Source organism: Syngnathus acus, chromosome 1 (assembly GCF_901709675.1).
Source record: "Syngnathus acus chromosome 1, fSynAcu1.2, whole genome shotgun sequence".
NCBI classification, from domain to species: domain Eukaryota; kingdom Metazoa; phylum Chordata; class Actinopteri; order Syngnathiformes; family Syngnathidae; genus Syngnathus; species Syngnathus acus.
The window spans coordinates 5,557,452-5,570,011 of record NC_051087.1 but is presented as its reverse complement, the minus strand read 5'-3'; the positions used below and the strand labels follow the sequence as shown (position 1 = coordinate 5,570,011).

Here is a 12,560-nt window from a genome sequence, read left to right as displayed (position 1 = left end):
TGCATTATATTATATTGAGAGGTGTTTTGATGTTAATACATATACATTATTGTAATTTTAGAAACAAATCGAGTCGCAGGATGCAGAGCAGTCTGCTATAGTTACAACATCACTAATGCGCATATTGTCGAGGAGATTTATTTTTGAGGTTGTAAATTAAACAGAATGTTGATTGTGGGGAAAAGTTTATTTGAGTCAAAATACTTTGACGTACGTTTCATGCATTTCTGTGATGCGTTATATACGAAGCTGTAGGTGCGGTAACACACTGCAATCTGTAGGGGTCGCTAATAACCCTCTGCAAACATGGCTGCCCAAGATGAACTCAGTAAGTTTCTGTGTGCGTTAACAGTGAATCACGTCTCAATTTTTCGACTTTTTTGTGGCTGTCTTATGTGTACGCACACATAAAAACGGTTTACATTAGCCCCCGGTCTTATCTAGACGATCAAGGGAACAGCGCGTTTAGAGATAAATGCAAAACTGTTAGCATGCTAATTAGCACTTGCTAGCTAACTATCGTCACAAGGCCGTTTGCCCAGTCATGGTCAAATTAGAATGTGCCACAAACCTTTTTAATACGAATTGCTTAGGTAAGATCATCTGCTGGGGATCCACCAAATTGCAGTGTACAACGTTTAAGCGTATTTAGTCACGATGTCGTTTGTGCGTAAGCTTCGATTTAGGTTAGAGAAATAGGGAAATGCGTGCTTGCACTGCTTGGTGTGAGCTGTCGCTGCTCGGGGAACCATGCCAAGAAAGAGCAAGCAGGGCTGAGAAATGGACTCATACACAGCGGCTGTCAGGACTAGATTTTAATAGAAACTTGGATAACTTATATTTGATTGCTCTATATCGATGGATAATTGTTTTGTTTTCTTTGACTCGGGAGGAAGCTGGAGCTGCCAGCCACTGGTTACACCCCAAGTCTTGTTCGGCATTGAAGTGCTGTGCAGATGTCAAAACGATTCATGTAGATCAAGGGTCACCAATCTTTTTATAAGTGAACGCTACTTCTTAGATACTCATTAAATTTGCTCAAACTACCTTGAGTAATGTTTTTATTAGAATGTTATAAAACAGATATGTATCACTTTATTTCTACAAATGCATCACTGGGAATCAACAACAAAACAACTGCTGTTAACATCAACAAAGTGAATTAATAAAGTTGGTTTTGACAGATCAACTGGAGCGGGTGTTTCTGCGCCTGGGCCATGCAGAGACAGATGATCAGCTTCAGGACATTATCTCCAAATTTCTCCCCCCTGTTCTCCTGAAACTTTCCAGTGTGCAGGAGGGTGTGCGCAAGAAAGTAAGAAGGCTTTTTATCTCTGAATATTGCATCCTTGCTTTGTTGAGTTCCCCCCCAAACATCAAATCATTAAATCCAGACAGATTCCGACGTGCAAATTATTTCTACAATATTCGGTCTATGTGCTGCATATCCGAATGAGCGCCATTTCACAATCCTTATTTTGATTAGAAGCATTTATATATGCCCTCATGGATATTGCCACGCTAGGTGATGGAGCTGCTCGTCCACCTGAACAAGAGGATAAAAAGCCGACCTAAAATTCAGCTACCGGTCGAAACGTTACTGGTTCAGTACCAAGACCCTGCAGCGGCTTCTTTTGTTACGGTATGGTCCCTCGTTTTGAAACAAAGCGATTGTACTCTATTAGTGGTGGCGACTTGATTCCCCACCCTCCCCTTTTAGAATTTCACAATCATCTACATAAAAATGGGCTACCCACGGCTGGAGGTGGGAAGGCAGTGTGAGTTGGCCCCCACCCTTCTGACCGCTATGGAAGGCAAGCCGCAGCCTCAGCAGGACAGGTAAGACATGACATTTCTGTTCTTATTTGCTTTCCATTTGAAACTGGAGATTCCATCATATATGCATGAAGATTTGCACCAGATTACGAGGCTCGCTGTTTGTATCAATCCTCTTTATTTGACCTGAACTTATTTTCCCCCTCTCCTCATTATTTTGCATCTCTTCTCCATCCTCTCTTAGCCTAATGCACCTGCTGATTCCTACTCTTTACCATATGAAATATCCAGCAGACGCCTGCAAGAGCGCCTCTCCTTTTAACTTAAGTGAGCGGCCAAAAACAGTACAGCTCTTGCTGGAGTTCATGTTGGATGTCTTGCTGATGCCTTACGGGTGAGTTGGTGGTTAGTACCATTTATATCATAGAGTGAGTGATATTGTATCTAAGTTGTTGATTTACTGTCTCTTTAGGTTTGTGCTCAGTGAGTCTCCCACTAGACCTTCGCCGTCCTCCTCCCAAGGAGGTTCTGCTGATGGGGCTGCTGCGGCTGCATCGGGGCAGAGTCTCCCCCAGGCTCCCCCGGGGATGAATATCTATGCTGCCAAGAGGGTCATTGGGGAGGCCCAGTGGACTTCAGAGCAGCTAGAGCAGGTAAAGTCATTTAAGGTCACTGCAGCAGGCCTACTCCCTTCCCTTTCAATTAGGCTTCATCATGCGTTTGGTCTCAACAGTGTAAGCTGGGCATCGTGAAGTTCATTGAGGCGAAGCAAGTGCCAGAAGTGGAGACGGTGGTGCACCTAGTGGTGGCGTCTAGCGACACACGACACAGTGTGGCCACTGCAGCTGATCTGGAGCTCAAGAGTAAACAGAGGTTAGTAGGGAACAAGATGGACGTGCACAGTTTAGGCCGACATTTTGCAGGTCAAAAGATTGATTTTGTCTTTCAGCATTATCGATTGGAATAACCCCTTAATAATTAACAAGATGTACAAAGTGTACCTTGGAGACGTTCCACTCAAAACAAAGGTTTGTGAGCATGCTCACCGATAATGACCGGGTACGGTATTTGAATCGAGCGTGGTATGATCTTTCAGGGCGGCACTATGAAGCATGAGCTGAAACACGAACCAGCGAGCACGAGAGTCAAGTTAAAGATCCTGCCGCATCTTTTACGCTCGCGTCTTGCCGCAGAGTGCTTCCCTGCTAATATCCAGGTGCGTTCCATGGGCACCACAAAATTCATCCTTTGCTAGATGTGAATGGTTTGCGTGCAATTCTTCTCCACCGACTGATAGTACCTCCCTTCTCCCGTCCTTCAAGGTTGTTTATGATGGTTTGTTTGGAGCCAACACCAACAACAAATTGCTCTCTCTCACTTTGCAATTTGTCCATCACATCTGTATGGTGTAAGAAAGAAACATCTTTCCTCTCAATAGACTAATCATCTTTTATGTTGAACAAGTTTTAAAAAATAATTCTGTGTTTCAGGTGCCCTGGCACGAATAAACCTTTAGGCCTAATGCTGCTGAATGGCCTTACTAAGCTTATAAATGAATACAAAGAGGTAAATCCTTCATTTTTAATATTTCGTTTTTTTTCTCCCCACATACTAAATGGCGAAAATGTGTTCACAGGATCCAAAATTACTATGTGTTGCATATTCTGCTGTTGGAAAGCTCTCAAGGTATTAATAATACTCCCTCCCCATGAACACAGCTATTTAGACTTCTAATTATTATTTTTTTTCTTTGTAGCCGTATGCCACAGCTCTTCACAAAGGATATCGCGCTCGTGCAACAGTTTTTTGAGTCTATGTGCAAGGTGAGTTTAGCAGACATTTTGCCGATGGCAGCACATTGTGACATGTGATTCTTATCGTCTCGCTGTGTTTTCAGGAGGAGCCTGATGTTCGTCTTGCCATCCAGGAGGCTTTGTCCATGATGGTCGGGGCCTATGCTAACCTACAGGGGGCACTGCTTAACCTGATGGAAGCATTGGTGGGCGCATACATTGTGAAGGTGAGTGGAAACAGGGCAATACAATCTTTGCTGAGTGGACAGATGCTTTAAAGTGCTAAAATTATTATTATTCACTCAGCAATAGATTGTTCATGGTGTCTCTGTTTGGGGATGCACTTAACTAGTAAATGTTTATTATTATTGTTTTGTTTTACAGCCAGAGGTTCAAGTTCGCCAGGTTGCCATGAAGTATGCCAGTACAGTGTTTGGGCCTGATCATGTGCCGTCAAGATACCTGCTGCTGCTTGCCGCTGGAGACCCGTAAGTACCAATCACGTTCTGGCATGTTCTGTATGGATGTATTTTATGGCTTGAGTCATTTTCCCCATCCCCAACATGGTTCTCTTTTGTGGTTTTAGGCGCGAGGAGGTGAGTGGAGAGGCTCAGAAGGTGTTGAGGACATTTCCGACTAAAAGTCCTGAGAAGGAGGGGCCCAAGCCAATTCCTTCCTTTCCAGACATGGTGGCCTACATTCAAGAGGAGGTGAGACTCCCTCTATCTTGTTTTGTTTTCTTGTTTTTTATCTGCCATGTAGCACTTTGAGATTCCCCCGAATGTAAAGTGCGTTATAAATATAATTTATTATTATTATTATTATTATCTTTTTTTTAACTTGACACCCTGTTGTGAAATATTTATAAATGTGTCTTTTTTTTTTTTTTTTTTAAATTAATTTACAGGCATCTCAGAGAATCAAGACTCCAGCTAAATACATCGTTGGAACCTCGGTCATTCCTTTCAACCCGTCTGCTTTTGCAGAGGTAATTCACAACACTGATGTGGACATAAAACTCCTGCTTCTAGTGCAGTGCCCCATATTTTGCCCTCCCCCTTTCCCTCAGATTGTCCACTACCTGAGGATGTGTCTGGCGTACAGCGCGGGCGCCAGGCCACTGTCGATGCGACTTTCAAACATGCAGGATGACGCACCAGCCATAGGCCAATATGTCCGCACACTTCTGTCTTCTGAGCCTCCCTCTTCGGGGTCCAAGGGCGCTGAAACCAATCCTGTTCACATCTACCTGGAATTGCTGCAGCAGCTGCTTTCTGCCGTCGGAGGTAAACACACTTGTTCATCAAAGCGAGAACTTTGGATTGTAAGTATTACAAATATTTTTTTTCTCTAAATAGGAATTCCCGCAATGTACTTTCTCTTGGAGGTGGTGGCTGTATGCCCAGAGAAACTGGCTCCCAAGTTTGTTGATAAAATAGACTGGATTAAGGTCAGTGTTCTTCACATGTGTTATTGTATATTCATTTCATAATGTTTGTTTTCCTCTCCAGAGTCTGATGAACACAAATAAGGAGGACATGAGGGAGCTCGCAGCCCAACTGTACGCTGTGGTTGTCTCCACCATGACAGGCAATGATCTGCAGGCCGCCGTGCACAACTTGGTCAAGATTACCAAAGACAACCACGTAAGACACTCTCACTATTTGATATGCTTAAGACTCGCTTGACTAACTGCAAATGGGTTTTGTTTAAAACTCAAGAGCCCCGAGACTCAGCACGGTGCTATCTTGGCACTTGGCTACATGGTGGGAAGATATATGAGCAAAAAGAAAGCTGCCGCATGCAGTGAGCTTACCCACAAGGGAAGCGTCCCCTCTCAGGAGGAGGATGCCATTGTTGCCATGGCAACCAAGACAGTTGGTACGTACAAAGTTTCGTATTTTGTACGTCTTATCATTCTGGCTCTTTATCCTGAAGTTTTTGTGTGTTTCAATTCAGGTTCCTTCCTGGACAACAGTAGTGCACTATTGCCACTAGCAGCATGTACAGCTCTCGGAGAAATAGGTCGGAATGGAGCCCTGCTGATTCCAGCCGAGGGTGAAGGCCTCTCCAAATTGTCCGTTGTAGAAAACCTGCTTGCGCGCATCCCTTCTGGCAAGGAGAGTTTAAAGGTAACGTTTCTGAACTTGCCCAGAGCACTTTACTTTAGAGAAGCAATGTTGGCTTATACCTTTTTGTGTGTGTGTCTTTATTCTCCACTTGATCTAGATAAAAGAGCGCTCAATCCAAACCTTGGGCTACCTTCCAGTAGGAGATGGAGATTTCCCTCATCAAAAGAAGCTGCTACAGGGACTTATGGACTCAGTAGAGGTGTGACTCGTAATTATTGGAATTGCCGGTTTATGGTTTTGAAATATAGGAGCTGATGTTAAATTTTCCGTAACCATTCATCTTGACTACAACAGTCAATAAGCTTTAATATTTTTTGTCTTCCCGACCCCCCCCCCCCCCCCATTTTTTACTTTCCAAGGCCAAGCAAGTGGAGTTGCAGTTCACAGTGGGAGAAGCAATTACCACCGCTGCTTTAGGCACCACTTCTGGAGCTGTAAGAGATCCATGGACCTGCACTGACGAACAGTACAGCCCACCCTCAAGTAAGAAGTGAAGCTGGGCGCCAGCTATATGCCATATATGACCCATTTTGGGTCAGAAGGCTTAAACGTTTAAAAAAGCAACAAAAGAAATGTCAACTGACTGCTTTGCTTTCATTGCCAGATGTCAAAACCAATGACGTGGTTCCTTGGGTCCTCAACTCTGTGTTGTCAAAGTACATTCCGAGCCAGAATCCTCATGTCCGGCAGGCAGCCTGCATCTGGCTTCTCTCTCTGGTTAAGAAACTCAGCCAACACAAGGAAATCAAGGTATGGGCTCTTTTTCTACATTAGAGGAAAACAGGATATGGCAAATAATGAAAAGGTTATTTGTCCTCGATTGGTCCAGTTTATTTTTTTATTTACTTTTTTTTTTATGAAACATAGCAGACATTTCAAACCAATCCATGGAAACATCTTCCTGTTATCTTTTCTCCTCCAGTCCCATTTGAAGGAGATCCAGGTGGCATTCATCTCCATTCTTTCAGACCCAGATGGTGAGAGAAATTTAACCCAACCTGTTGTTTGTGTCACTAGCTAGGTATTGTTGCAGCATTGTATGCTTTTGATTAAAAAAAAAAAAAAACAACAACTCTTATTTGATTTAGATTTGAGTCAGGATGTGGCATCTAAAGGCCTCGGCTTGGTCTATGAGATGGGTGGAAAGACAGACCAGCAGGAACTGGTTTCCACCCTGGTGGAAACACTCATGACCGGCAAAAGGTGAGAGGATTCAAATTAAAGAAGGCATTTTTTGCTTACAGGTCACATGACTTTAACGTTGCATTTGTCTTTCCAAACAGAATTAAACACGCCGTTTCAGAAGACACACAGGTGTTCCAAGGCGAAGGCATCGGCAAAACACCCGATGGGTAAATATTCCACCCATTTCTACACATTCTGTTCTGCCGTATGTATTGTAAGCTCCGTTTAATATTGTGCCCGGCAGCCACAGCTTGTCCACATACAAAGAGCTCTGCTCGTTGGCAAGTGACCTGAACCAGCCTGATCTCGTGTACAAATTTATGAACCTGGCCAACCATCACGCCATGTGGAACTCTCGAAAGGTGACTGGCTCAACCTCTCTCCTATTAAGACATCATCCGACTATTGAAAATGAGAAGCATGCATTTTAGGTGTCTGGATAGGAGCACCACTCCAAACAATAGCCACAATAATAAACATTATCTAAGTAGTCATGTAAAAATAAAAAGATTTACTTTAAAATTTGTTGCCAATACTGGCCATGTTTCACACTCCCTTCTCCAACCTGAGCTCTCCTCCTTTTCAGGGCGCCGCGTTTGGCTTTCACATGATTGCTACCAAGGCCGGTGAGCAGCTCGCTCCATTCCTGCCACAGCTGGTGCCACGCCTGTACCGCTACCAGTTTGACCCCAACCTCAGCGTTCGCCAGGCCATGACCAGCATCTGGGATGCCTTAGTTACTGATAAAACCCTGGTAGGAAAAACCTCGTGTCGATTCAAATGTGAAACATTCTCAGAGCTTTGCGTATGCTCATTCAAGTGTATTCTCTCGGTCGGTGTCAGGTGGATAAATACCTGAAGGAGATTCTGCATGATGTCATTTCCAACCTCACTAGCAACACCTGGAGAGTGCGGGAGTCCAGGTCGGTTGCTTGTATGCCTATTTGAATATATCCTCAATTTGGGCCTCATTTGGTAAATGCTTTCCTGTGCAAACTCATTCAAACAAGATGATATGCCGATTGGGCGTACCCTGCCAAGATTGCGTTCTTACAGCATGTTATTGTCAAAAGAAATTTTTGACTTCTACTTTAAAAAAGGCAGGCTCCACCAGTTTGTCACCTCCTGCCAAAAACACAACCCAATGTGTTCAAAAGTGACTTTTCCTCACAGCTGTTTGGCCCTGAACGACTTGGTTCGAGGCCGCCAAGCTGACGACCTCATTGATCACTTGGCCGAGATGTGGGAGACTCTGTTCAGAGTTCTTGATGATATTAAGGTGAGTGAAATGTGTCAGTTGCGCAACAGTTCGTCTTAAAAAGGTCTGATAAGTATTTCTCCACCGTTGCTACTGACTTGTGAGTCTCAACTCTTGAATTGAAATGTCTTTCAGGAATCGGTGAGGAAGGCTGCAGATCTAACACTAAAAACGCTCGGCAAGGTAAAGCGTTCAATCACTCCCGCCTCGGTTTACCGGCTGAGAAATGAACCCGTTATGACTTGACCTCACTCTGCGTCCAGGTGTGCACTCGTATGTGCGAGTCCACCGGTTCTACTGCCCAGAGAACTGTGGCCGCAATTCTTCCCACCTTGCTGGAGAAGGGCATAGTCAGCAATGTCTCTGAGGTTCGCTCGCTGAGGTAACATCATTTCTTGTTTCTATTGTTGCATGCAGCTTTTTTGTTTCTAAATTGTTTTTCTTTTTCTACCAGCATCCAGACCCTAGTAAAGATCAGTAAGACAGCCGGAGCCAAACTCAAGCCTCACGCTTCCCGACTCATCCCAGCTCTTCTGGAGGCCCTGAGCACCATGGAGCCTCAGGTGCTCAACTACCTCAGTCTCAGAGCCACGGAGCAAGAGAAGGTAACAGCAGCTCTCCTTACGAATCATCATCATGCAGGTGCGGCAGCTGAAGACCTCTTAACAACTTTGACTTGTCCATTTTGATAATAGAGTGCCATGGATGCTGCCAGGCTCAGCGCTGCCAAGTCCTCGCCAATGATGGAAACCATTAATATGGTAATGTAATTTGGAGATAGGCATGGCACAGAAGGTATCTTTGGTATGGTATCACATGCCTGTGTCTGTGTGTCTCTAGTGTTTGCAGCACCTCGACGTCACAGTGTTGGGGGAGCTCGTTCCCAAGCTGTGTGAGCTGCTGAAGAGCGGAGTCGGGCTAGGCACCAAGGTAATGCATGAGCCTGGAATACCGTAAGGCAATTAGAGCTTGGCTTTCTAGAGAAAAGTGAGAAAAAAAACTGTGATCGACATAAAAAGATTTTTAATTAGCAATGTTAATAGTTGAAAATGTAACTATACCACAATGTTATGACTTCAAAACACGTATGCTTCAATATTCTCATACTTTGGCGCCATCTGGTGGCATTTTAGTGTTACCAAAAAATCGTACAAAACTATATGAATTGATGGTTTTGTTTTGTTTTTTTCAAAAATAGCAAGACCACGTATGACTTTACATCATCTCTTTTCACAGGGTGGTTGTGCCAGTGTGATTATTTCACTTACAGTGCAGTGTCCCCAGGACCTTACGCCGTACTCAGGTGCCACACTGCCCGCTACTTTTGTCATGTTTTCTTGCGTACAAGCAAGATGCTCATGGTTTGTGATGCTCTCAGGTAAACTAATGAGCGCTCTGCTCAGCGGCATCCACGACAGAAGCGCCGTGGTTCAGAAAGCCTTCGCCTTTGCACTGGGCCATCTAGTCAGGGTAAGGACTTTGAATTCTGCGCCGGTGTTTTGACAGCGTTAGCTCAAACTGTGTCGTGTACTTTTCCGCCAAGTGGTAAAGTTCATCTAAGCGTAGTTTGGATGGCTGCTCCAAAAAGTGGATCAGCACAACTATTTATCATTTGAAACACAAATCAACAGCAGTCTTATTGATCTGCACTGTCGATACAGTATGCCCGTTTGTTTTGCTCCATCAGACCGCGAAAGACAGCAGTGTGGAGAAGCTGCTTCTGAAGCTCAGCACCTGGTACCTGGAGAAAGAAGGTGAGGCAGCACTACAACCAATTTACATTCATCTTCATAAAGAACATTCCTTTTGATTTCTTTCCAGAGCCTGTGTACAAGTCCTCCTGTGCCCTGACTGTGCACGCCATCAGCCACTATAGCCCCGATGTGCTGAAGGCCCATGCCGGAGTGGCCCTGCCGCTGGCTTTCTTGGGCATGCACCAGGCACCCGCCACTGACGAGGATAAAGGAGAGAGTCACGACGCCACCTTGTGGACTGAAGTGTGGCAGGAGAATGTCCCCGGTGAGACATCTTTACCCATTATGAGTACAGTTAATAGAAAAAGGAGCGATGGATTATATTTAATGTAAATAAGAAAAAAACTGAAGTAAATTATGGTCACTGTCATGATTAAAAACAAGAAAAAATTGGGGTTCCAGGAAGTTTTGGGGGCATCCGCCTTTACATGACGGAGCTCATCGCCATTACCCAGAAGGCACTGCAGTCCCAGTCTTGGAAGATGAAGGCTCAGGGCGCAGCTGCCATGGCAACCGTTGCCAAGGAACAGACGGGCTCATTGGTGGCGCCACACCTGGGCTTGGTGCTGACTGCCTTAATCCAGGGTCTGGCGGGACGCACGTGGGCGGGCAAGGTAATTCGCATGAAACTGTAGAGTTGCAAAAACAATGATGGCGTACTAAGTGATGGCGTCCTTTGGCTTTTGTTCCCACCCTCTAGGAGGAACTACTGAAGGCTATTGGATCAATTGTCTCCAAATGCAGGTCTTTCTTTTCACCCTTGTTGCATTTGTTATTTTACATTTTTATTATTATATAAGTCTTGGTCAAGTTTATTTTGATCACAAAAGGGTTTCTGAACAGGGGTGTGTAGACTTTTTATATCCACTTGAGTTCATCCTGCTTTTTTATGTTTGTACGTATGTACTCTCTGTAGCACAGAGCTACAGAAGCCTTGCGCAGGCCAGCCCACCACCTCAGAGGTGCTGGAGGTGGTCTTCAAGGAATGTCGTAAGGAGAGTCTGGTGTACAAGATGTCCGCCCTGTGCTGTGCTGGCGACGTGCTTCATAGCAGCCAGGAGGACCGCTTCAGCGACATGACCGACGTCCTCTTCCCTCTGATAAAGAAGGTAACGTTGGTGTCTTTCAGCTGCATCTTTTTTGGGGGGCAGGAAGCCCCTCTGTGTGACACGTCGAGTGTTTCAACTTGTTGGCAGAGCTGTCCAGAGAGCGGCGCAGCGTCACCGAGGTCACGAGAGGAGGAGGTTGACCTCGGAACCAAGGAGAAAGAACTGCAGACTGAAGTTGTGCTCTGCGCTTTTGACACCATGGGAAAAACTTGGCCGAAGAACCCGCAGACTCAATGTGAGTTCTCATGCTGCAAAATTCCGATATAACAAATGAATAGACTAATCTTTGATATCACACGTTTTTGTGACAGCTCGTTTCCAGGAGGAGGTCTGTAGCCTCATGTGTGAGAAGCTGCAGTTGAGCACATGGAAGGTGCAGCTTGCCGTTCTCCGCTGCATGAAGGCCTATTTCCAGGGGTAAGGACAACCAAAAAACGCCTCCAATGACTGTCATGTTGTCACACGACATGAATATTCCTTTTTCCGTTTTCCCTCCAGATTACTGCTGTTTGAGAAGAACAGCAGCGACGTGAGCACGCTGTCTCGCCTCTTAACCGACACCTGTGCTGCTCTCACTCATCCTTTAGGTAAACGTCACCGTCGAACTTTTCAGTAGGCTTCCACTTCCCCTTCATGTGTGATGTTCCTCCTTTACCAGAAAACAAAAGTTATTCTTCTGTGAGGACGGAGGCTTTGTCTGTAGTGGAGCTGATTGTGAAGAGGACTGGAGGTAAGGACACCAAGAGGAAAAACCAACTACAGCCTTTCATTACCTCGATTTTATTTCCCCATGATGATTCATATTTATATTACTGATAGTTTTACTTACATGTGTATGTGTGCACCAGAGAGCGAACAGTGGGATTGTGTGTCGGTGAAGAGTCGGGAGCAGCTGCAGCGTTCCCTGTCTACGCTGCAGTCAGACAGCAGACCAGACCTGAGGGACAAAGCTCAAGATCTGCGCAGGCATATCCAGAGCCAGCCTTGAGCCAGTCTCAGTCAGTCACACATGCACACAAAGCAGCCACATAAACTCTGTGGTCAAAGTAATAAGAAATTACACACCTTGTTCCCCAGTGTGAAAGTTGTCTTTTGTAGTGTCCTTTCTATTTGGCTCTTTGGACAGTTGTTCTAGTAATAAATTTAAATGTGATGAACCAGAGTGGTTGACACTAATTATGGCCCCGAAGAGAGGCTTTTACTACTGTTGTATCGTTTGTCTACTCGTTAAATATCGACAACTGTTTTACCCTGGCGGACTGTTGCCAAAGTGACAATACTATTATTACTCTTTAAAACATTGGGAGGTGAAAACCTTGGAGTTTTCGTTGCAAAATATATGAGGTGACTTTTTCTGTCAGGTCTTGAAACTAAGTTACAACCCTGTTTAAGTGATACATGCTTTAGTTGTTTCAATTTGTCACAAGTGAAATAAAAACTACCTTGTCCCAACAGTGATTATTTGACTAATCTATCAGTTTGTGTTGATCTAGTGTTTTTTTTCTCATTAGAAGTTAGTAACAACCACATATGACAGAAATAATAATTGACCA

General features: G+C 44.6%; 1 protein-coding gene across 2 annotated transcripts; it reads left to right on the top strand.

The window, feature by feature from the left end:
- Window positions 1-270: 270 nt before the first annotated feature.
- Window positions 271-12,465, top strand: ecpas (Ecm29 proteasome adaptor and scaffold). Of its 2 annotated transcripts, XM_037251077.1 has the most exons (49): window positions 271-328; window positions 1,185-1,315; window positions 1,526-1,642; window positions 1,721-1,839; window positions 2,021-2,170; window positions 2,249-2,429; window positions 2,510-2,649; window positions 2,726-2,804; window positions 2,873-2,992; window positions 3,099-3,184; window positions 3,267-3,342; window positions 3,413-3,462; window positions 3,533-3,599; window positions 3,674-3,796; window positions 3,954-4,057; window positions 4,156-4,279; window positions 4,477-4,557; window positions 4,639-4,855; window positions 4,928-5,019; window positions 5,081-5,215; window positions 5,291-5,450; window positions 5,529-5,701; window positions 5,799-5,900; window positions 6,061-6,184; window positions 6,306-6,451; window positions 6,624-6,678; window positions 6,790-6,904; window positions 6,985-7,053; window positions 7,131-7,248; window positions 7,473-7,640; window positions 7,730-7,809; window positions 8,060-8,165; window positions 8,280-8,327; window positions 8,408-8,526; window positions 8,599-8,749; window positions 8,840-8,905; window positions 8,985-9,074; window positions 9,381-9,447; window positions 9,523-9,614; window positions 9,832-9,898; window positions 9,966-10,163; window positions 10,301-10,512; window positions 10,599-10,642; window positions 10,815-11,007; window positions 11,095-11,242; window positions 11,319-11,424; window positions 11,506-11,594; window positions 11,666-11,737; window positions 11,856-12,465. In XM_037251077.1, exons 1-49 carry the CDS (start codon window positions 307-309, stop codon window positions 11,993-11,995), a joined length of 5,532 nt encoding a protein of 1,843 aa, XP_037106972.1. In that variant the 5' UTR covers window positions 271-306; the 3' UTR covers window positions 11,996-12,465. The 2 variants fall into 2 exon arrangements, 1 of the variants encoding a protein (XP_037106972.1); XR_005097927.1 differs by lacking the exons at window positions 11,506-11,594; window positions 11,666-11,737; window positions 11,856-12,465 and having other exon boundaries at window positions 10,820-11,007; window positions 11,319-11,351.
- The last annotated feature ends 95 nt before the right edge of the window (window positions 12,466-12,560 follow it).